Below are 25,242 nucleotides of genomic sequence, written 5' to 3'. Positions count from 1 at the left end.
CCATTTCCCATGCTGCACCTGTGCCTCCCTGAGAGGCCCGGGATAGCGCCCGGTTGAGCCGGACCCAGGTTCACCTAATGACAGAAAAGCGGGGGAAGCCATGCGGGTTGGCTCCTTTAAGGCCCTCCCTCCTCGAAGCCTTCAGTCTGTTCCGGCTTCCCGGCGAAGAGAGCGGGAGAGGCGCGGCTGAGCATGAGTCTGTGGGCGCGAGTGGGCATCCTGGGCACCTTGGCGTACTGCATGCACGGCTCCAGGGGAAGGGCCATGGCCGAGGCCCGCGGCAGCCCTTCAGGTGGGACAAGCGAGCGGCCCGAGCTCAAGCTGGTGCTCGTCCTCTTCCGCCACGGAGCCCGCACCCCGCTCAGGCCTATCCCGGGGGCCCGGCAGGTGAGCAAGCCGCGGGGAGGGCGGCGGGACTTCAACTCCCAGCATGCCCGGCGGCTGACCACCGTGGCGGGGGCTTCTGGGAGTTGGAGTCTTCAAGGCTGGAGGCTGTTCCACAGTGACTGAATGGCCAGGGCTCCATCCTGCTGCATGTGGAAGGAACGGGCACACTGGATAGCAGGCATGGGCCAACTTGGGCCTTCCCCCCAGGTGGTTTGGACTCCAACTCCCACCATTCCTAACAGCCTCAGGTCCTTTCGTTCTCCCCCTGTATTATACAGACATGGGCCAACTTGGGCCTTCCCTCCTGGTGGTTTGGACTCCAACTCCCACCATTCCTAACAGCCTCAGGCCCTTTCCTCCCCCCCCCCCTGTATTATACAGACATGGGCCAACTTGGGCCTTCCCTCCAGGTGGTTTGGACTCCAACTCCCACCATTCCTAACAGCCTCAGGTCCTTTCGTTCTCCCCCTGTATTATACAGACATGGGCCAACTTGGGCCTTCCCTCCTGGTGGTTTGGACTCCAACTCCCACCATTCCTAACAGCCTCAGGCCCTTTCCTCCCCCCCCCCCCTGTATTATACAGACATGGGCCAACTTGGGCCTTCCCTCCAGGTGGTTTGGACTCCAACTCCCACCATTCCTAACAGCCTCAGGTCCTTTCGTTCTCCCCCTGTATTATACAGACATGGGCCAACTTGGGCCTTCCCTCCTGGTGGTTTGGACTCCAACTCCCACCATTCCTAACAGCCTCAGGCCCTTTCCTCCCCCCCCCCCCCCTGTATTATACAGACATGGGCCAACTTGGGCCTTCCCTCCAGGTGGTTTGGACTCCAACTCCCACCATTCCTAACAGCCTCAGGCCCTTTCCTTCCCCCCCCCCCTGTATTATACAGACATGGGCCAACTTGGGCCTTCCCTCCAGGTGGTTTGGACTCCAACTCCCACCATTCCTAACAGCCTCAGGCCCTTTCCTTCCCCCCCCCCCCCTGTATTATACAGACATGGGCCAACTTGGGCCTTCCCTCCAGGTGGTTTGGACTCCAACTCCCACCATTCCTAACAGCCTCAGGCCCTTTCCCCCCCCCCCCCTGTATTATACAGACATGGGCCAACTTGGGCCTTCCCCCCAGGTGGTTTGGACTCCCAACTCCCACCATTCCTAACAGCCTCAGGCCCTTTCCTTTCCCCCCTGAGCCGCTCAGGGTTATCATAAGTTTATATTGATGCTGTTTATTTGGTTTGTTTGTTTTCATTAGGTTTTGTTTGGTTTGTTTTCATTATGTCATTAAATGTTTGCCACTTTTTCTTTGGAAACCACTATGAGTTCCTTCGTGGAGATAGGGTGGGTTATAAATAAAGGTTGTTGTTGTTATTATTATTATTACGTATTATTATTATTAAGGTAAAGGTAAAGGTTTTCCCCTGACATTAAGTCCAGTCGTGTCTGACTCAGGGGGTTGGTGCTCATCTTCATTTCTAAGCCATTGACCGTAGACTTCTTCAAGGTCATGTGGCCAGCATGACTGCATGGAGCGCCGTTACCTTCCCGCCAGTGGTACCTATCGATCTACTCACATTTGCATGTTTTTGAACTGCTAGGTTGGCAGAAGTTGGGGCTAACAGCGGGAACTCCCCGGATTCGAACCTGCAACCTTTCGGCTAACAAGTTTAGCAGCTCAGCGGTTTAACCCACTGTGTCACCGGGGGCTCCATATTATTATTATTATTGCTGCTTCTGCTTCTTTTTCTGCTGCTGCTGCTGCTTCCTCTTCTTCTTCTTCTTCTTCTTGGTTGGCAGAAGCTGGGGCTAACAGCGGGAGCTCACACCGCTCCCTGGATTCGAACCTGCAACCTTTCGGTTAACAAGTTTAGCAGCTCAGTGGTTTAACTCACTGTGTCACTGGGGGCTCCATATTATTATTATTATTATTATTATTATTGCTGCTTCTTCTGCTTATGCTTCTTCTTCTTCTTCTTCTTCTTCTTATTATTATTATTATTATTATTATTGTGGCTACATTGCCAATATCTGCTGGATATTGGAGGAAGGTAGGTAGTTTCAGAAAAACATTTTTGTTTAATTAACTATTCTAAAGGCTTTGGCTGTGTGGATCATAAATTTTGGCAAGCACTTGGGTGGTATGGGGATACCAAGCCACCTTGTCTGTCTCGTGAGGAATCTGTATCGTGACCAAGTAGCAACAGTAAGAACTGACCATGGAACAACAGACTAGTTCAAGACTGGGAAGGGAGTATACTCACACCCAACCTATTCAACTTGAATGCAGAACAAATCATGTGATGTGCGGGGCTTGATGAATACAAGGCTGGAGTCAAAATTGCTGGACGAAACATTAACAACCTTAGATATGCAGGTGATACCACTTTGGTGGCTGAAAACAAGGAGGAGCTGAGGAGCCTTCTAACCAAGGTAAAAAAAGAAAGTGCAAAAGCTGGGTGGCAGTTAAACATAAAAAAAACCCAAGATTATGGCAACCAGACCGACAAATAGAGGGAGGCAGTGACACATTTTGTATTTCTATGTGCAAAAATTACTGCAGATGCAGACTGCAGCCAGGAAACCAGAAGATTTTTACTTCTTGGAAGGAGAGCAATGAGCAATCTCGATAAAATAGTGAAGAGTAGAGACATCAAACTGGCAACGAAGATCTGCATAGTCAAAGCAATGGTATTTCCCGTAGCAACCTATTGATGTGAGAGCTGGACCATAAGGAAGGCTGAGCAAAGAAAGATAGATGCTTTTGAACTGCATTGCTGGAGGAAAATTCTGGGAGTGCCTTGGACCTCAAGAAGATCATACCAGTCCATCCTCCAGGAAATAATGCCTGACTGCTCGCTAGAGAGAAGGATATTAGAGGCAAAAATGAAGTACTTTGGCCACATAATGAGAAGACAGGAAAACTTGGAGAGGATAATGATGCTGGGGGGGAGGGGGAGGAATTCACTAAAAAACTCTAAAATCAACAGTAAATAAAGAGCAACACTAAAAAAACAGGGCAATTCTAGACAAGAGTCAATCAGGGCCAGCTAACAACTCTCAACAAAGGATTCCTCCAGGCAGCAATCAGCCAGACTGAAGCTACAAGACCATTCAATGCTAATCAAGATGGCCAATTGCAACATTCACACTTGCCTCAAACTAACAAGAGTTCATTCTCCCACCCTGGACATTCCACAGATGTATAAACCCCACTTGCCTAGTTTCCAACAGATCTCACAACTTCTGAGGATGCCTGCCATAGATGTGGGTGAAATGTCAGGAGAGAATGCTTCTGGAACATGGTCATACTGCTCAGAAAACTCACAGCAACCCAGTGAAATCTGTGATGTTAGAGGAAGAAAGACAACTTTGGGCAGCATTGTTTTTATTATTTGCCATCAAGCTGGTAATGTTTTGCTTCAGACAAATCAATGTATTTCAGCATATATTTCTGTGGAAAATGCTTCACTGCTTGGTTTATGGTTCTCAAGATGCTTGGTTACATGCCTCTTTAGCTCTCCCCCCCCCCCCCCCCCAATGTTTTCAGCAGGCATCTAGATAAATAAAAACAGGTATGGTTTAATGGTTGGATTACAGCTCTGAAAAACATGGTTCAAATCCCTGCTTGGCTGCGGAAACTTGAACAAGTTACCATTTCTCAGCCTCAAAGAAAGGCAAAATCAACCGCTCTCTGAACAAATCTTACCAGGAAAACCCCATGATAGGGCCACCATGGAAATGATTTAAAGGTTCATAAAAGGAACAGTTTTTGGAATTCTTCAGGCTAATCATGGTTAATACAGCTTCATATTAGGGTTATAGTTTTCCAGATGAACTTGAACCATTTGGTACAGCAAAAGAAAACGGAACTCATTTGAAGAGCAGCAGAGGTAACTGAAGCTGTATTAAACCAACTTAGTTGGAAATGGGTGAGACTTACTTGGAGTAGACACATTCAGAATTGAACTCTGTACATACTTGTCTTCTGCCACAAGCCTCGCCAAAACTGCATTATGTGCACTGGAACAAAGGATCCAGAGGGTTGTTCTGTTCTTGTTCGGGTAAGCTCTCGGTACATAGTTCAAAGTGTTATAATGCCACACCTTGCTCCAGCAGGTTTAATATTTCTCCTCTTATGTTGCCAAGCATAAATGTTTGGCAATGCAGAAGCAAACATCTGTGGTGGAAGAAAATGTAAGCCGTTGCACAGCGGAGGGTAGACACTCCGTGTCATCATTGTGATATTATTGCAGTTTGTTTAATTGCTGCAATCTACAGTGACAGTCTTGTTTCCTGTATTGATCCTCAACACTCAGTACATCGACAAACTAGCATAGAAGTTATGAAACTCCTGTTTTGGATGGCAGGATTTGAGAAACTGAGGTCCAGCACACATCTTTCAAGCTTGGAGCTTTGATAGGTGGATTTGGCTTTTAAATACTTTTAATCTTTTAAACTCTGAATTTTGAAAATCTGTTAAATATGAAATTGTTATAATGTGAATTTGGTGTTCTGCGTTCAGTTGTCTGTCTTTATTGCTTGTGTAAATGTACATTTGGTTTTATCTTTTGGTTTATGTTATTTTGCATTTTTATACAGCATTGAATGTTTGTCTCTCTATATGTTGTAAGTTGCCCTGAGTCCCTACTAGGGAGATAGGGCAGGACAGAAATAAAGTCTCATAGATTATACCTTTTTCCAAAAGGATATTTTGGGATGTTTGATGCATCACCAAACAGTGAACATTGGAAGCTACTGGCTGGCTTCCTTTGAGGTTCACTTGCAACCATGTGCGTTATTAGTAGGTGTGAATTTACACTAAATAATTATTCACTTACACTTTCATTTTGATATTAACTCAATAGGTTAACTAATTGAGCATTCCCAATTTATGAATGCTCTACTTTTAATTTCAAGGAACCCATGCGGGGAGGGGGGTATTAATAGAATCATAGAGTTGAAAGAGATCTCGTGGGCCATCCAGTCCAACCCCATTCTGCCAAGAAGCAAGAAAATTGCATTCAAAGCATCCTCGACAGATGGCCATCCAGCCTCTGTTTAAAATCCTCCAAAGAAAGAGCCTCCATCACGGTCCTGGGCAGAATGTTCCACTTCTGAACATCTTTCACAGTTAGGAAGTTCTTACTAGTGTGTGGGGGGAATCTTCTTTTCTGTAGTTTGAAGACATTGTTCCCCGTCCTAGTCCCCAGGACAGTAGAAAACAAGCCTGCTCCCTCCTCCCTATGACTTCCTTTCATATATTTATGCATTGCTATCATGTCTCCTCTCAGCCTTCTCTTCAGGCTACACATGCCCAGCTCTTTAAGCCGCTCCTCATAGGGCTTGTTCTCCAGAGCCCTGATCATTTTAGTCACCCTCCTCTGGATACAATCCAGCTTGTCAATATCTGCCCAGAATTGGACACCGTATTCCAGGTGTGGTCTGACCAAGGCAGAATAGAGCGGTAGCATGACTTCCCTGTATCTAGACACTATACTCCTATTTATGCAGGCCAAAATCCTATAGGCATTTATCTCTAATAATACCATTTTAACTTTGCATCCAATTATACCATATAACCAAACTCTGTGCCTCACAAAATACCAAAAAGCCAAACTCTATATTAATTCTGTCTCTGTGTGGATGCACCCACATGTTCAGTAATATAATATTTGCTCGGGGTAAGAGTAAGCATCAGATCACATTGCCAGGTGTGGAAGTGTTGGCCTGTACTTTTACAAGACAGATACTTTACTGGGGCACTGTAATTATAAAGTGCCAAAGCATTGTAATTTATGCTTCTATGGTGTGCAAATTGTAATCTAGTGTCCCTGACCGAAATTTATGCTGGCCCTAACAGGCATAAACTCATTAAGTGCTGAATACTAAGTGTTGACTTACATAAATTATTGCTATTCTAACTTGGATAACCAAGTTGGCAAATGGGTTGTATTTGATGGCTGTACAGTATTCATTGGGGGTGCACATAGACTGTAGAATTAATGTAGTTTGACACCGCTTTAAGTGCCATGACTCAATGCAATGGAATCATGGGAACTGTAGCTGTACTAGGTTTTTAGCTTTCTATGCGAGAGTGCTGATGCCTCACCAAACTACAATTAAAGTGGTGCCAAACTGTAGGTGCACCCCAGGATGTTCCTGTCTTGAGCCCTAAATGACACTGGGTTGGGGAAGTCATTTGCAATGAGTGGGAGAAGGCCAGTGTTATGGACTTGAACAGACTGAACCAGGAGGTATGCAGGTGTGTTTCTGAAGGGGATGAGAGCTGTCTTCGTGTTACTGAGGACAGGAAATGTAGCAATATAACTTGGTTTCTGCACCTGCAACTCCAGAACAGCCTTGGGCTATTAATGGCAGATTCATGATCAAGTATCAACATGGGGGTTCTGTACTTTACAAAGAGGTAGAAATACTACAATCCTATATTAGTGTGTGCTTTCCAATGTCCTTCAGAAGAATGTGCTTGTCACAGAGGATATCTTTCCTTAGCTCGCTCTCAGTAGTAATGTTTTCTTAAGCTCATTGCAACAAAAGGAATTCTCCATAAGGTCCTTTTTCTGATTCAGGTTTTAGGGTCTTGTGACCTTTCATGTATTATTGAACTGTAACTTTGATCAGCCCTATTCACAATGTTGTTTGAGACAGTGAAGTATTGTAATCTAGCAGTATGTGGAAGGCTTCCATGCAAACAATAGATCTCCATCCTAGTTGTTTACATCTTTTTTGGTCTCTAATGAATATTTCTGATCTTGTTGCTGGAACAGGTGGAATGGAGCCCTTCTCTCCTGGAGATTCCCGCTCAGACAGAGCTTGACTACACAGTAACAGATCTTACTGGTGGACCAAAGCCCTTTTCGCCTTACGAAGAAAACTACCGAAAAATTACAATGAAGGTGAGGTAAATGTGCTTGCTGTACAAACATTGGTTCTTGCTTTTTCTCTTTCAAGAATCTTAAAGAGCGCTTTCTCCCCCTTTTCCCAGGGCGGTGTGTTTGCAGGTCAGCTGACAAAAGTAGGCATGCAGCAGGTCTTTGCATTGGGAGAACGGCTAAGGAAACGATACATCAAGGAGACCAACTTCCTCTCGCCAGCATTTAAACCGTCTGAGGTCTTGTGAGTTTCTTAATGGTATCAGTTTCCTTTCTAACAGCTTTGTGTTTTTCTTCCGGTGTCTGTTTGCTCTTGCTCTCCACCACAACAGCCCTGATATACGTCCTGTCTGTTTTCATTTTTCCCCTTCCATAACCTGATATCTCTAGGTGTTGTGCAAATCTATATAAATAAAAATTTAATGTTCGTTTGTGGGATTAACATAACTCAAAAACCACTGGACAAATTGCCACCAAATTTGGCCACAAGACACTCACTAAACCATAATTTTAAAATGATTTTGTCATTTGGGAGTTGTAGTTGCTGGGATTTATAGCATCTACAATCAAAGAGCATTCTGAACTCCACCAACAATGGAATTGAACTAAACGTGGCACACAGGACTCCCATGACCAACAGAAAACACTAGAAGGGTTTGGTGGGCATTGACTTTGAGTTTGGGAGTTGTAGTTGACCTACATCCAGAGAGCACTGTGGACTCAAACAATGACGGATCTGGACCAAACTTGGCACGAATATTCCATATGCCCAAATATGAACACAGATGGGAGTTTGGGGAAAATAGACCTTGACATTTGGGAGTTGTAGTTAATACTGTTCACCCACAAGCATGAAGAAAATACATATATTGGAAACCAACACTTTCGCATTACTTTTCCAGATCACCAAACTGGGCCACAGCAACACGTAGCAGGGGACGGCTAATACAAAATAGAAACAATAAAGCAATTGATAGAAACAGTGCATAATAAAATTAGCAGAGTTAAGAACAGTGTAATATATGCAACCAAAATAAAACTAGCAGCTAAATGATGTAGAATTATTGACATTTCTTAAAATGCCCAGGAAAAGCAAAAAATAAAAGTTTGTTTGGCACATAGTGAAGAACAAGACCAGTTTCTCTGGGCAGCATTTCACAAATGAGGTGCAACCACTGAAAAAGTCCTGTCTCTTGTAGTGACGCAGATTAAGACTTTGGACAAGTACCTTCAGATGGTTCAATATGGAGAAGATCCAGACTAGTGTGTCCATCTCATACATTATGTTTATAGAATTATAGAGTTGGAGTGGACCTCAAGGGTCAGTCCAACCCCTGGCTGACACAGGAAACTACAACTAAGGCAGCACTAAGAATCTGCATCCAGCACAAAGGAGTGACCACCATGTTTGTCCTTTCACAGAGCTTGGTGTGGACGGGTGATGCCGAGCTGCTGATAGTCTGTAACAGTGAAGACCTCTTTGTCAGGTTGCACGCTGAGTTGTGGCCATTTGTCTGCTCCATTTAATTGGCTACCTTCTGTCTTTCAGTGTCCGATCCAGTAATATTGTTCGGAATCTGGAATCCACGCGATGTTTGCTGGCTGGGCTGTTCCAACAACAGAAAGAAGGTTAGTGACAGGAGAGTACTTCGCTGCTCTTTTCTTGGTTCTGGTTTCTGTGACCTCACATGTTATTTTCAAGATGAGTGCAAACCTTGAAATGTTGAATCGCAGCTCTCAGCATTCCTCGCCATGGCTGGTGATGACTAGGGCTGCTGCAATTACTGTGCCACAATGTCTCGAGGGCTGCACATTTTCCACTTCTGTTGAAGTAGACTTCCTTCTATTCAGTCCTTTTTGTTAGTTGCTGTCAAGTTCACTTCAACATATGGTGACCCTATAAATGAGAGACATCCATGGCAACCTGCTCAAGTCTTGAAGACTCAGGGCCACGGCTTCTTTGGTTGAGTCTATCCATCTGGGATGCAATCTTCCTCAACTCCTATTACTCTCTACCTTATCAAGCATTATTGTCTTTTTTTGGTGAGTCATGCCTTCTCATGATATAACCAAAGCATGCCGGTTTCAGTTTAGTCAGCCCTGTTTGTGTTAAAGCATTCTCTAAGGTTATTATGTCAGGATAGGGAAATTGTGGAGGTCTGAGGACCAGGGTAAGAACCCAGCCTGCCAGGGGCCACATTCTCTTAGTAGCAATGGTAGTTTTAAAAAGTGCAAATCTACTTTAAAATGAGTTGCAAGTTCTTTGCACACCTTGTTTTAGAGTAGTGGTTCTCAACCTGTGGATCCCCAGATATTTTGGCCTTCAACTCCCAGAAATCCTAACAGCTAGTAAAGTGGCTGGAATTTCTGGGAGTTGTAGGCCAAAACACCCGGGGACACACAGGTTGAGAACCACTGTTTTAGAGAAAATATTTGAGATGTGACTGTCACCAAATTGTTAGCAGAGATGGCAAAAATATGTGGGGAGTGGGATGCATAGGGCCAGTTTGTTGTTGTCAACTCCTTGGTCGTCTTAGTGGGTGACCTGTGACTAGAACTGGACAAGGGGAGTGTGTCCCTGCTGGTTCTTCATGATATTCTTCTGGACTACTTTGCTGAGATGGGACTTGAAGGCACTGGAGATTCTGTCTTGTTTTGATTTAAATATGATTTAAAAAATGAGCAATGAGAAAAAGATTGTAGCACTGAACTTTCAGGTAAGCAAACAAACATCCACCAACAGATGGCACCTTCATATGGCTCAGGAGTTAATAGCATGGCAGCTGAGGATGATAATTTACAGCAACATTCTGAAACTTGGTACCCTCTGGTTTGTTTTGGACTTATACCTCCCATAGTCTGAGCTAAACATAACCAATGGTGTGGGATAATGAGAATTAAAAGTCTGAAGAATCTGATTAAAGAAGGCTGACATACACAGTCAACATAATTGACTTCAAAGGAACCTTGGCTGTTTTTTTTTTTGTGCCCAATATTGCACCAAGGCAAACATCAGGAATGTTGTCATTAGACTACTACTTCATGAGCCAGGGCTGATGGGATTTATAGTGAAAAAAACACCTGAAGGACCACTTTTGTTGGAAGGTTAATTGTTATGTAAGTGGGCTTATTAGCAAATGACCCTCTCCATAAATGTAGAGCAGAGTGACTTATTAGCAGCAGCGTGACCCAGCACCAGTAGCCAAAGTGATAAAAAGAACAAAAACACACAGACCAATGTTACATCTTCCTTAGAAGGCTTTTCTTTATTGTAAAATAATATGGTTGCACTATTTACAAGAACTAGGTTTCCATAACACAAATAAAGTTCTTTATACTGCCTTCTTTGCTTCCACACTGGGCTTATTTCTCATGTAGATAAACAGCTTCACTCTCAGAGATCCCCCTCTCACACTGAACTTACTCAGGAGCTTCAGGCAGTAACTTAACATACAGCAGCTTTACACACAGGGCCTTCAACCTGGGATTTCTCTCACCGAAGTTTCTCACAGACAAAAGTTTACCTCACACTGTGAGGCCTTCTCTAACAGACTAAGGCCTATCTCACACTGTGAGACCTTCTCACAGACTGAGACCTTTTTCCCACTGAGGCAAACTAACACAGGCCTGCTAAGCTACAAGCACATCTGCTTATATAGAACTGCAGCTTTTACTGAGTCATTGCATCCATTTAACCCTTTCAGTATTTGACTCACATTTTTGAAATTTAAAATACCTAGTTAATTTTTAATATTTCTGACATTAATGCCTTGCTGTTGCTTCAGGAATTATGGGTAGTGGAAGCAGGTATCTAGCATTTTTTTTTGTTTTGACTGGTCAAACTGTTCCAACCATCAGTCTCCTCTCAAAACTGTATGATCTGTGATCCACCTCTAATAGCATCATAGGCAACTGGTTGATGTTTGAAAAGACCTAAAAGGGAAGTAAACATCATATTCACGACGTGAGACTATAGCAAAGAAAAGGAAGAACTAAACATCAAGTGAAACTGGTGTAAAGGTTCATTGTTGAGATTAAGATGCTTGTTAAATGTAAATGCATTAATGCTCCTAAGGAGTTTCTGCAGAACCACAGTTCCTTACAGAAGTTAGTGCTTCTGTGCCTCAAAGCTTATAAAACATAATTATTGGGAAACTACCGGGAAAGGCAGAATCCTCTGGGTTTAACTCTTGTTCCATAAAGTCATGTATTTACAATGGTGGTGGTAGTAGTTGCTAATGGTTTTGATTAGGATAATAGTATGCTGTGGTGTAAATTAATTTACAGGGGAAAGAATCATATAAGTCATTATTGGTATGAGCTGAATATATCACCAGCAAGTGTTTGAAGGCATGTGTTAATAAGTGGTATACTTAACTTGGAATTGAGCACAGTGGGGCCATTCCCTTATTAGTTTATAGCCATGATTTAATGTTGGCTGGGAGTAGAAATGTAATTGAAGTAGAGACTTGTATGCTTTCAAGTGGAGATGAAGTTCTCTAATGAGCCTTGCAGAAATGATGGTAGAGATGGGGAGGAGGTTGGCCTAACACTAAAATCCAGTATGTGGCTATAAGAGTATAAATGATTTTAAATTGGAGTGAAGCGCAAGATGTGTTAGACCTATTTCTAACATCTGAAGGTTTAGAACATTAATTCTGAGTTTATTAGAATGAAATGTTTTTGTCTGTCAACCAGGACCTATTACCATAGTTACAGACGAAGCAGAAACAGAAATACTTTATCCCAACCCAATGAACTGCAAGAGGTTGAGACATATGAACCGGTAAGATACCATTGTGCGGTGCCATTATGCTCACAGAAGGCGCAGAAGTATGTTCAAACTGAATTCACAAAAGCTTTCCAAACAGGGTATCCTCCAAAATTCCTAATCCAGTTATATTTCTGTGGTATGGAAAAGATAACGCTTGAAAGTCATAGAAATTTGGGGAACTATCACATTAGTATCCACCTAATTTAGAAATCTTATATTGAATGAAGGAGCCATGAGGCCAAGAGCCTATTTTTAAAACAGTACCTTTGAACTATTATACTTCTATAAGAATTAGATTTATAGTGGTTTTAGTTTTAATATAGGCACAGAGATATTCTGCTATATAGCCATGGGTATCTTGTTACAATGGCAATTTAATGATTTGTTCTGCAATATAGAATCATAGAATTAGAAGAGACCTCATGGGCCTTCCAGTCCAACCCCCTGCCAAAAAGCAGGAAAACTGCATTGAAAGCACCCTAACAGATAGCCATCCAGCCTGTTTAAAAGCTCCAAAAAAAGGAGCCTCCACCACACCCTGGAGCAGAGAGTTTCTGAGTATTGAACAGTACTCATAGTTAGACAGTTCTTCCTAATGTTCAGGTGGAATCTCCTGTCCTGTAGTTTGAAGCCATTGTTCCGCGTCCTAGTCTCCAGGACAGCAGAAAACAAGCCTGCTCCCTCCTTCCTATGACATTCCCTCACATATTTATACATGGCTATCATGTCTCCTCTCAGTCTTCTCTTCAGCGGGCTAAATATGCCCAGCTCTTTAAGCCACTCCTCATAAGGCTTGTTCTCCAGACCCTTGATCATTTTAGTTGCCCTCCTCTGGACATATTCCAGCTTGTCAACTTTTCCCTTAAATTCCAGTGCCCAGAATTGGACACAGTGTGACACCAGGTGTGGTCTGACCAAGGAAGAATAAAGGGATAGCATGATTTCCCTGGATCTAGACCAGGGGTCCTCAAACTTTTTAAACAGAGGGTCAGGTCACAGTCCCTCAAACTATTGGAGGGCCGGATTATAATTTGAAAAAAGCATGAATGAATTCCTATGCACACTGCACAGATCTTATTTTTAAACCAAAAATTACTTTAAAATAATACAATAATAATAAAAAACAATTTTAACAAATATAAACTTATTAGTATTTCAATAGGAAGTGTGAGCCTGCTTTTGGCTGATGAGGTAGGATTGTTGTTGATGTTGTGTGCTTTCAAGTCGTTTCAGACTTAGGTTGACCCTGAGTGAGGGCCGGGTAAATGACCTTGGAGGGCCGCATCCAGCCCCCGGGCCTTAGTTTGAGGATCCCTGATCTAGACTCTAAGCTTCTATTGATGCAGGCCAAAATCCCATTGGCTTTTTTGCTGCCGCATCACATTGTTGGCTCATGTTTAACTTGTTGTCCACGAGGATTCCAAGATCTTTTTTACATGTACTGCTGTCAATCCAGCCCGCCCTGCTTCCCCCCGCCCCACCCATTCTGCATTTCATGTTTTCTTCCTAAGTGAAGTATCTTGCACTTGTCCCTATTGAACTTCATTTTGTTAGTTTTGGCCCTTCTCTCTAATCTGTTAAGATCGTTTTGAATTCTGCTCCTGTCTTCTGGAGTATTGCTATCCCTCCCAATTTGGTGTCGTCTGCAAACTTAATGATCATGCCTTCTAAACCTTCATCTAAGTCTTTAATAAAGATGTTCAACAGGACCGGGCCCAGGACAGGACCCAGCAGCACTCCACTCATCACATCTTTCCAGGATGAAGATGAAGCATTATGCGCACCCGTTGGGTTCGCTCACAACCAATTACAGATCCACCTAACTAGTTTTGCCTAGCCCACATGGGAGTCATTTGCTTGCCAGAAGGTCATGGGGGACCTTGTTGAAGGCCTTACTGTAATCCAGATACACTACAGCCACAGCGTTCCTTTCATCTATGCAGCTTGTAACTCTATTGCAAAAAGAGATCAGTCTGACGTGACTTGTTTTTGATAAATCCATGTTAACTTTTAGCGATGACTGCATTCCTTTCCAAGTGTTTGCAGAACACTTCTTTAATAATCTTTTCCAGAGTCTTGCCTAGTATCGACATGAAGCTGACTTAGCTTTTTGCTTAGCTTAGGCGATCCCTCGTTGGACGAGTAAGATGGTCTTCCATTATGGGTTTCCTTGTGGGTCCGCATGTGGCTGTGGAGCCCTATTCTTGCTCTGCATCTTCTTCCGCAGTGTGGGCATTGGTTTCCAGGTGGAAGGCGGTCCCGGTCGGGGTTGGCTTGACGCGCCTTCCTCCTGGCACGTTTCACTCTTTCACCCTCCACTCGTGCCTCCTCGAGTGGAGGGTGACTGGACAGTAATTGTTTGGGTCATCCTTTTTCCCCTTCTTGAAGGTAGGGACCACTTTTGTCCTCCTCCAATCTGCTGGGACTTGTCCAATCCTCCAAGAACTCTCAAATATGATTGCCAGTGGTTCCGAAATGATTTCCCCTAGTTCCCTCAATACTCTTGGGTATAGTAGATCTGGCCCTGGAGACTTGAATTCGTTTACAGCAGCCAGGTATTCCTGGATGACTCGCTTCCCTGTTTGGGGTTAGATTTCCCCTCATCCTTCATCCATTCCATGTTGCTGAAGTTGAGGATGGCTTTCTTTTTGTGAGAAGACTGAGGCAAAGAAGGCATTAAGTAGTTCTGCCTTTTCCCTATCCCCTCTCAGCCTTCTCTATTTCTGCCCCTGCCTTATGGAATTCCTTGCCTCCCTATTTGAGAGCCATGTGTGACTTAGGGCATTTTATCCTAGCACTTAAGACCTGGCTTTTTACTAGAGCATTTGACCCATGTTAATTTTAATTTTTGTATGTATGTGTTTTATCCTGTATAATTTCTGCTATGTAAGATGATGATGAGAGTGCCTTGGACTGCGAGAAGATCCAACCAGTCCATCCTCCAGGAAATAAAGCCCGACTGCTCACTGGAGGGAAAGATACTAGAGACAAAGTTGAAGTACTTTGGCCACATCATGAGGCGACAGGAAAGCCTAGAGAAGACAATTATGCTGGGGAAAGTGGAAGGCAAAAGGAAGAGGGGCCGACCAAGGGCAAGATGGATGGATGGCATCCTTGAAGTGACTGGACTGACCTTGAGGGAGCTGGGGGTGGTAACGGCCGACAGGGAGCTCTGGCGTGGGCTGGTCCATGAGGTCACAAAGAGTCGGAGACGACTGAACGAATGAACAACAACAACAAGATGATGATGATTAACCCATCTTCTCCTTGCAGAGGCCCTATTGCCTCCTTGTTCTGGTTGGGCTTTTTGCAACTTTTTCTGAAATTTACTGTTATCTCCATGTTGTGATTTTTTTTCCTGTTAAGTGCATACTATATTTATTTCTTACTACAGGTTGTATATCCCTTAGCCAAAATACTATTTTCTTCAGATTTTGGAATGCTTGTATTTTTTTAAATGTCTTGGATATTTACACCTTTTCCTATTTCACAGCTCCTCACCCAAAGCCGCTTTGGGTCCTGTGAGGGAGAAAAGCGGGGTATAAATAAAGAATTATTATTCTTTGAAACACAACAAGATGAGTCCACAGCAAACAAGAACACTCTGCTGGCTGTTGTATTGGATCACACGTCGGACACTTCCCAAGTGTCTAGGACTGTGTGATGTATTGGTGAATGTGTGCAGATCCCAATAAAGTGGCCTTCTGCAGCAGGCAGATGGTAATTTTGTCAGCGCCAATTGTGTTTAAGTGCAGGCCAAGGTCTTTAGGCACTACACCCAGTGTGCCGATCACCACTGAGACCACCTTTACTGGCTTGTACCAAAGTCTTTGCAGTTTGATCTTTAAATCCTCATATAGTATCAGATTTTCCAGTTGTTTTTCTTCAATCCTGCTGTCACCTGGGATTGCAACATCGACAATCCATACTTTGTTTTTTAACACAATCATGAGGTCAGGGGTATTGTACTCCAAAACTCTGTCTGAATTCAGAAGTACCAGAGTAGTCTGACATGTTCATTTTCCGTAACCTTTTCAGGCTTGTAATTCCACCAGTTCTTTGTCGCAGGCAGATGGTATTTGAGGCACAAGTTCCAATGAATCATCTGAGCAACAGTGTTATGCCTCTGCTTGTAGTCTGTCTGCACGATCTTCTTGCAGAATTATTATTACTATTATTATTGCTTCTGTCGCTAAGAAAGCCTGCTTTGATGTCAGTGCCAGATGGCATTTTTTTGGTTGTGGAAAAGTGAACTATCTCAGTAGCTGACTTGTCACATACAGGACAGATTTATTGTACTATCCAGCTCACAAGGCATTTTCTGATTTGCTAACAATAAATCCCTGGATATGTTATGTTAGCCAATAGGCTGCCAGAGCCCAATACTGCTTTCTTTGACTGCAAGGTCTCCCTATCTTATCTCCCCATATCTAAGAAAGGCTCTCTTTCACTGGGCAATTTTCAGTAATAACTTGAAGCATTTGGTTTTCCTTGACAGAGAGGGGTTAGCTAATGCACAATTACAGCCAGGCATTTCTGAAGACCTGAACACCATCAAACAGAAGATGGGCATCGGTGATGAAAATGCTGTGGATTTTTTTCTTCTGTTCGACAACATCTTTGCAGAACAGGTGTGTAGTACCTTCATAGAAGTAGTTTGTTTTCTTTACTTAGCTGAGCAGTATGAACAAGCTGTGGTAGAAAATTTTCCCAGTAGAACCAGGCCATTGCAAAATCTGTGAAACAAGGGAAAAGTTTATACCTTCTCGTGTTTTGATCCTATGTGCAACCATAGTGCTCTCTGGTGGCGTAGCGGGATAAACCACTTAGCTGAACTTGCTAAATGGTTTGAATCCGGGAAGCGGGGTGAGCTCCTGCTCTTTACCCAGCTCCTGCCAACCTAGCAGTTCAAAAACATGCAAATGTCAGTAGATCAGAAGGTACTGCTTCTGCAGAAAGATAATGGTGCTCCATGCAGTCATGCAGGCCACATGACATAGGAGGTATCTACGGATAACGGCAGCTCTTTGGCTTAGAAACCTTTACCTTTTACATGTCAACCATAACCAACTTTTCAGTTTACATAATCACACTAGTTTACATTCATGTCTAGCCATCCTTCAATAGCTTTCTTATGTATTTTCCATTGCCTAGTTAAAAGCGCAATTTCTTGAGTAATGATGCTCTAGAGCAGGCATGGGCAAACCTTGGCAACTCCCACAATTCCTAACAGCCGGTAAGCTGGCTGGAATTTCTTGAAGTCCAAAACACCTGGAGGGCCAAGGTTTGCCCATGCCTGCTCTACAGTGTACTGGTGGTATTGGAAATGTTATGCCCCCAGACCATATGGCTCTTCTCTATAGACACTATCTATGCAGTATGGGACCAAATTCTGCAGAAGCAGTTTTATGCAACAATAAGTATCTGCCAGGCCCAATTCTGTCTCTCAGCGAAGCTTCTCCAACATTCTTGACCTCATTGAGGACTTTCAGAGATAATTTTACAAACCACCCTTGCAGTGTCACTGTTCAGCATGCTGGGCCTGTACCTGTTACACCTTATACTAGTACTTCTTTCCTTTAGGACAGTTCTCAATCTGTGGGTCCCCAGGTATTTTGGCCTACAACTCCCAGAAATCCCAACCAGTTTACCAGCTGTTAGGATTTCTGGGCTTGAAGGCCAAACCATCTGGGGACCCACAGGTTGAGAACCACTGCTTTAGGAAATAACACATCCACTTATGTTTTGCCATCTCTAGCAGATTCTCCACACATACGCTACTGCTGTCCTTCTGATCCCCTTTTACCTGTTAGAGCAGTAACATTTGCATTCACATACAGTATATGGGCATGAGTTTATACTCAAAGAGGAAATGATTCAATCTCTTATTAAACAAAACATAGGAGTGTGGCTCTCCAGATACTACAATTTCCATCGTGTCTAGCATAGGCCCCAAAATATGGCCTTGAACTTGATGGAAGCCCGATTTGAGGCTCTTGTCTCCTTTCCATTAACCTCTTTCCCAGGCTTTTTCTTCACACTATATTATTTCAGGCACATGATCTACCGAGCTGTCCTGTTTTGAAGAGTTTTCTTCAGATTATTGAACAGAGGGCTGTGGACTTGCTGCTTTACATCACAAAACAAAATTTAAGGTGAGTAGGTCTAGTGAGAGGGAAGTGGGAAGACCTTAAGTGCAAAATTTAGTTGCAGAATCTAGTAACAGAATGCAAAGCGCAATCCTGAATTAAATATATTTCTAGCATGTACTTTTATTAATTTTCATTTTTAAATCAACCCCACATTCTCCAAACGAGATAAACTCAAGCTAAACTGCTTAAGATGTTGCGGTGTATGACATTCACGCTTTTGAAGAAAAATATAAAATTCTTTCCCCCTCTGTAGGGAGACTCTTCAAATGTCAGTTGGACCTCTTCTCTATGCTATAGAGGAGAACATTAGGGGAGCAATAAATCCTCCTTCTCCTGAGATCAAGGCCAGGTAGGAAGACTGTGCTGTTTTTTCTTTTTCTCTTGCAGTCTCCAGAAATGCTCTGTTAAGTACAGCTCATTTTAATAAGTACAAGCTGGTGGAAATACCATGCTAAAATCAGACGGGAGAAAATAGATAAACCTTGAGAGTACAATAATTTGTGACTAGAAAGAAGGGGGATTAAAACACTTTAAAAAGTAATACTGAGGAAATAGAAAAAATAGTGACGACTTTTAATACTTCACATTCAAACATAATAGCCACCTTGTATAAACCAAAGGCTTGTGTAATTCCATTGTTTTATTCTCACAGTGATGAATCACTAAGGTGGTGGATGTGAGGCTGTGGGGATTGCAGCAACTGGAATTCCGAAGGATAGCGTTTTTGGTATTGGAAATAGCCTTACTGGCCATGAATTTATCAAATTCCCTTTTAATAGTGCCCAAGTTGCAAAAACTTACAAGAGTGTTTCTCAAACTGTACTCTTCAAGGTGTTTTGGACTTCAGCTCCCAGAAATCTCAGCCAGTTTACCAGCTGTTAGAAATTATGGGAACTGAAGTCCAAAACATCTAGAAGAAGCATGGTTTGAGAAAATCTGACTTTATAGTAACTAATTCTGTACTTTAAGGAACTTTTTCTTCATTCCAAGAGAACAAACGATTTCTCCAACAACAGGATATATATGCTGTCATGTCTTAGAGAAGAGATTCTAAATTGAATTCTTTACCGAGGAAAGGCCATTTGATAGTTTAAGCATGATTTCATCTTTGAATGCATGTTATACAGGTGGTGTCGGATGAACAAGCATGATGAGGCATTTGTATGCAAGATCCAAAGATACCCATTCAATTGAATTGTTCTTGATTTGTTGAAGAAACCTGCCTGTAAGAAAAGATATTATGTAAATAGAAAACGTAGCCAAGATAAATAATTTATGTGGTGGATGTTTGTCTGTGGCTAACCTGAAATTGAATTATGATTATCTTGGTGTTGCCTTAGGAAGCTCATTCTGTATGCTGTCCACGATGTCACCCTTTTTCCACTGCTGATAGCTCTGGGAGTCTTTAATTCCAAGTGGCCTCCATATGCTGCAGACGTGACCCTGGAGCTGTACCAGCAATCCAAGGACTGGTTTATACGGTTGACCTATAATGGAGAGGTATGGTCTTGCTTGACATTAGGCAGACTGTGAGTATCCAACTCAGGCTTATGCTTCACCTGAACAGTTGGAAAATACGCATACAACATCAAGCAGCTTACTGAAGCTGACCCACAGGATGTTTAAATAACTACCTAGCTTCAAGCTCTTTTCTAGCCATTGGCTTCTTCCAAAGTGACTTCATTCCCTTTGACGCAACCTAATAGAATAGGAAAGCCTATGACTCTTCAAATTCTGCTGAATTCCAATTCCTATTAACCTGATCCTGGGTAAAATATCATGGAATGATCCAGGACGTAGATGAGTTAGTAATGTCTAACATGTGGTGATTTGGGGTATTTTTTTTCTTACAGGAACAAGTTCCAGGAGGATGCAGAGCTGGTCTCTGTCCACTGGAGGACTTCCTGAGTGCTCTTTCAAACTATAGTGTGAAGCCTGAGGAATACAAAATGCTTTGTTCCCAGACAGACACTTTTAACAGATGACTGATTAAGAAGAATGCTTAAATATGTTGTTATAACTTCCTCTTTCTAAACCCCATAAAAGCAAAGCATTAGTCACTCATGGTTTAACTTGACAGTTCACATGTCATTGCAATTAGCCTGCCTCAGTAATGCCCCATTTTGGAAACAAGCATCAGAATGAAAATATATGCCACATACTACATCTCTGGCTGCAACATGAATTGGAAGTGGTTAACCAGACTGTACCACAATTCTCTTTGCACAATAAGCACTAGATTTATAGGATAGCCTACAACCTGCCACTTATTTTGGTTTTTCATTTCCACTTTATACTGACAAGAATGACCTTCAGCAATTTTAAATCTTAACAGATATCAATTTCTCACATATCCTGATTAATATTTATCACATTGATATGGGAAATTAACACAATCCCATCACTTTTTAAATACATATAGGACCAAGCACTCTTCCACATGCATCTAACTTTATCTTGGTTCCAGAGTACCTTAGTAACCATGCTTCTTTTCAGAAGCTTCAACTATAATCTAGGATGAAGCCTATTACTCAGAACACTGTAGAAGTCACTTTATTGGGCGGTTAGAGAATGGCTATAATAGCATTACAAAAACGGCTTTCATTATTGATGCTGCTAAGTTAAGGCTGAGGTTACAGCAGCTCAGAGAGCCTGGATAGATATAACCAGATGCAAACAGGTTAAAAGAATGGCTGTGGACAGCGCCAAAACCAGATTTCAGATAGTATTAAAAAGCCAAAGCTGCTAAGAGTCAAAGACATGAATGTCATAGGGGATTCCAAATGGTTGCTACCTGTTGCAACATGAGTTAAGTTGAGCAGACTTAGCTTATTGATGTTTTGAAAGCACTGCATAACACTAGATGGGGGACTTGAAGAAAAAGCAAATTTTAATTTGCTGGAAGTTTAGGTCTGGAAACAATGGGAAGTGTTGAACGATGCTAATCCAGAGGAAGTGATTGTCACTGCTCTTCAGTTTTTCCTCAGCTGCATATAAACAGAAGTTGGATCCAAAACCAGATACAATAATGACTGTAACAGAAGTTTAATTATGATTTCTCCCAGAGAATGGAAGCTACGCATAGATTGATTGGAACAAAATGTTAGTAAAGTTTTGAAATTCCTAGCAAATGAGGATTTTCAGCCTCAATTCTCTCCTTGTGGATAAAAACCCTTAAGTTATCAGGTATAAATATCTTATGGCATTCAAGTTCCAGCTATAGAAAGATAGCATCTAGAACAGTGGTTCTCAACATGTGGGTCCCCAGGTGTTTTGGTCTACGACTCTCAGAAATCCCAGCCAGTTTACCAGCTTATAGGATTTCTGGGAGTTGGAGGCCAAAACATTCGGGAACTCACCAGTTGAGAACCACTGATCTAGGAGATTTTGGTTGCTTTAGGAGTGATTGTTACTCTAGAACACAATTTAATGTCATTAAACTTCAAGGATCTGTATATAAAGTCCCTTAGCTCTTCCTTATACGCCTCACCAATTTTCCCCACAGTCTGGTTGCATTGGGGAACAAGACTACTAAGACTATTGTAAAAATGCTGCAACCTGTGAAGATTGCAGTGTGACAAGGCAAATATTTTCCCCACCCTATGCACCCATGAGTGGGAATGAGACTGTGCTAGCCCTGTCTTTTGTACACTGAGCAAATCTGACATACAATTCAGAGCAAATAATAAATTGTGCAAGTAATGCAATTTATGGTAGATCAAGTTGTGTTACGGCCAAAAAGGTGTCTTCATCAGGCTTGCAATGTAAACTTTACTCCGTATTTTGAAACAAATTGAGAAGTAACTTTACCAACCACAAGAGGCAAGCTCAGAAAAAAAAAACAAATGACATCATTAGAGGAGAAAAAATGGTTCAGGGTTTGTTTGTTTTTTGTAAGAAACAATATATTTTATTTTTCTGACACCACAGCCCTGGCAAGTGGTTTTGTACCAAATTTAATGGAGGTTACACAGAACGTTTTACGCTGGGGAACAAAAAAAAATAGCCACAAAAAAGTCAGAATAACTTTTAGTGTCTGATCCACTCCCACATTAATAAAGTCACTTGGGGGGGGGGGGGGGGGGCAGGGTTTCTAAGAAAAGGGATATAAGAAACAGTAAGACTACTGTAGAATGTAACAGTGTCCAAGTCCAGCCTCTTCCTGAAAGTGGCATCACTCCCAGCATGAGAAGGGGCTCTCCTAGATATGCTCCCCAAAATAATACAATGTATTGCAGCTGCCAGAGGAGACAACAGTAAAGGGGTGGGAAGGACCAAGAGGCTTTTTTTTTTTTTTTAGAAGTGGGAGGGAGCGACAAAAAGGTGCTGGATAGCACTCCATAATTTGAAAAATATGTCCTTAACTTATTTTTTTTAAAAGATTCCCCCTCACTGAACTTAAGTTCCTTTTGTGCTTTTCATTAATACTCTGCTCTGAGGTCGTAGTTTGGTTTTTCTATACATTGGAGTTGAAGGAAAATAGTCCAAAGTTCTGAAGATGGATTTTCCACCTAAAAGTAAACAGCCTCTCACCCCAAAGACTAAAGTCTCTGCTAAAATCCCTTTTACAATATAGTACAGTACACAAAAATAACCCCCCAAAATAACTGAGAGTCCTGGGAGAAGTCAGTCCAAAGGACGTAAACATACAGAGAATGGTGCAACTTGTGACAAATGGCAATTCTCAAAATACAGCTACAGATTCTCAAAGCAGGTGCCATCACAGGATACCCAAGTACACAAAAATAATTTTTAAAAAATAAATCTTAAAAAAACAACCTGTTAAAATGAATTCATTTGTTTTCAGGTAATTCCATACATTCGAGATTTCCCAAAGCATCCTCTGGTCCGTTTTCACCTATTGCATGGCCAAACTGTGCTCCTGGAGCTCGCAGGACCTGGAATCTCATCTCAACAAGGATTGGAACCATCCAGTCTTTATGTAGCAGCTTAAAACATCATGTTCCCTGGGTTTCCAGGGCCTTGGCTAAATCCTCCCATGCCTACGTCACCAGCCATGCCCCGGGGTCTCATCTGTGGAGGAATCATGATGTTCTGTTGGGGTCCTATCATGCCCTGCATTGACATCATCATGCCAGGGGAACCCACAGGTCCTGGGTGGCTATAGAGCCCAGCAGGAGCTCGGTCCTTGCCTGGAATCATGCCTACTGGGTTGCTCATAAGAGTGGGTTGGCCAGGCATTCCTGTTTGTGCTGGTGACATCATCCGATGATGAGGTCCCATCATGCCTTGTTGCAGAAAGGCAGGTGGTCTCATTACGTTATGGCCTGGCATGGAGGATGCTGTTCCGAGAGGGATATCTGGCGTGCCCACTGGCCCTGGGCCTCCCATACCAGGTAATGCCAGCCCCATTCTTGGATTCTGGTCTCCCATCATCCCCTGCATGTGAGAAAAGCCAGGCCCAACACCCTGGGGTTGCTTGCGGCCCGGCACTTCCCCACGAGGGAAATACTGTAGTGTCTGGCTGGGCTTCTCAGATGGAATAATCCTGGATAGGTCAAATTCTGGTATTCCAGTGGCTCCAGGGCGAATCACTTCCTGCAGATCCGGATCAGTAAAAACTGAAGGCATGTTATTTCCTAGGACAGTGAAAGCGTCTGGTCCCACAGGACCTCCTGGCTTGCAAAGTGCTGGATCTGCTGAACTTTGGGGCATGTTGGTGGGACGCCCCAGAGGTCCTTCACCATGGAAGCTCATTCCAGCTGGAAAGCTGCCTGGTCCTCCACTAGGTCCATTGTGTGGAAATGGCACCTGCTGGGGAGGTGACTGTACTGGAGGAAAGCCCTGCGGGAAGCCCAGGCGTCCTTGAGGTACCATTGGCGGCTCTTGGGAACCATGACCCATCATTGGATTATGTGACATGAGGCCAGGTCCCACAGAGACCCCATGAGGAGGTATACTGGGCCCCATAGCATTTGGAGAGGGCATCTGGTTAGTGTGAGTTAGAGGCTGAGTCATTCCCATTGGGCTAAGAGTTGGCATCGGGCCCGACTGGTTAGGCCCCGAAAGACGAGGATTCTGGGAATTAATGCCTAGAGAGTGAAAAATAAAAGTAGATCAAAGTAAGTTAAGAGAAAACAACTTAATATTTTGAAATTTTACTGAAAATCCTCTTTCTCCAAACATTTATGGTATCTATAGTCCTCATTATTGCATTCTATTTCATCTCTCTTCATAAATTAATCTTCCAGAGTATTTGGCCTTATGGACTCTTTATTTTCCACTTACAATAAAGTCCTCTTTAAGTGTTGGACATAAGAGTAAAAGGAACACATGAAGTGAGTGTGCCAACTCCATGTCCCTCAGGCCTAGCAGAAAAAGATAGAAATTTATAGTAGAGAGCCTCCTCTGCCCACAGAGATTGTCCACTGAAGTCTGAGCCAGTTTCCATACTCAAAGGGTACTTACATAATTTTTCACATGAACAGAGACATTACAGAAGGGGTGGGGCTAATTCACTTATTTTGTGTATTGATTTGCACTCTTATGCTTACCGCAGAAATAGGACTAAACACATAATCAACTCAAATAAAAGGATTTTTTTTCAGTTGTTGACTTCCTTGTTACACTGTAAAGTGGGCAACCTAGGATTTTTCAGATATTACTAAACAAAATACCTCAACCACTCTAAACTATACAATGAAAGTGAGAAATGAATTGTAGCCACACAACTTCTAATTACACATTCTTGCTGTAAGAATTTAAAGACAACAACCTAGGGTGCTGACGGTTCATTAAGACCAAGCCTTTTGTCCCAAATATATTCTTAGAACTTTCTTAGCTCTGTGCATGCCCAGAAGCATTCGTCAAAGATCAGAAAGGATATTATCAGTATCTTCCTAAAAAGTATGAAAAACATCAATGTAGTCTGGCAGTAGAAGACATTCAGTAATGCTCTAATAAGAAAAAAAAATGGATGTTCCAAGGAGGTACCATTAATGAGGCAAAGAATAGCCTCAGGAGTAGAGAATCCAATGCAGAAATAAGTAAGATTAGTAGGAATCCAGCCTAACGT

The 25,242-nt window shown here is 42.7% G+C and overlaps 3 protein-coding genes across 14 annotated transcripts in view; 1 reads left to right on the top strand and 2 right to left on the bottom strand.

The window, feature by feature from the left end:
- On the top strand, nucleotides 1–21,913 carry ACP6 (acid phosphatase 6, lysophosphatidic). The gene is made up of 10 exons (XM_060770557.2): nucleotides 1–387; nucleotides 7,176–7,304; nucleotides 7,394–7,524; nucleotides 8,830–8,909; nucleotides 11,979–12,066; nucleotides 16,553–16,685; nucleotides 18,109–18,209; nucleotides 18,460–18,555; nucleotides 19,547–19,706; nucleotides 20,060–21,913. The coding sequence occupies exons 1-10, from the start codon at nucleotides 193–195 to the stop codon at nucleotides 20,189–20,191; spliced, it is 1,245 nt and encodes a 414-aa protein (XP_060626540.2). The 5' UTR covers nucleotides 1–192; the 3' UTR covers nucleotides 20,192–21,913.
- The window catches only part of LOC132771951 (uncharacterized), a 164,920-nt gene continuing 160,913 nt past the window's right edge, over nucleotides 21,236–25,242 (bottom strand). For all 11 annotated transcript variants that reach the window (XM_067466670.1, XM_067466673.1, XM_067466672.1 and 8 more), the window contains one exon: nucleotides 21,236–24,259. The gene's annotated coding sequence lies outside the window, so the exon portion shown is untranslated. The remainder of the gene's footprint in view (nucleotides 24,260–25,242) is intronic.
- The window catches only part of BCL9 (BCL9 transcription coactivator), an 18,666-nt gene continuing 14,659 nt past the window's right edge, over nucleotides 21,236–25,242 (bottom strand). Inside the window, exons 7-8 of one of the 2 annotated variants that reach the window (XR_010909635.1) lie at nucleotides 21,577–24,259; nucleotides 21,236–21,379 (exon numbers count right to left, since the gene is read on the bottom strand). Coding sequence is in view for 1 of the 2 variants with exons in the window: in XM_060770556.2 (XP_060626539.2) it covers nucleotides 23,157–24,259 (1,103 nt within the window). In the remaining variant the exon portion in view is untranslated. Of the gene's footprint in view, nucleotides 24,260–25,242 lie in introns of both variants that reach the window. The other variant, XM_060770556.2, reaches the window with a different exon arrangement.

Source organism: Anolis sagrei, chromosome 3 (assembly GCF_037176765.1).
Source record: "Anolis sagrei isolate rAnoSag1 chromosome 3, rAnoSag1.mat, whole genome shotgun sequence".
Taxonomy (NCBI): domain Eukaryota; kingdom Metazoa; phylum Chordata; class Lepidosauria; order Squamata; family Dactyloidae; genus Anolis; species Anolis sagrei.
The sequence above is the reverse complement of the archived record's forward strand: the minus strand, read 5'-3'. Positions and strand labels throughout refer to the sequence as shown.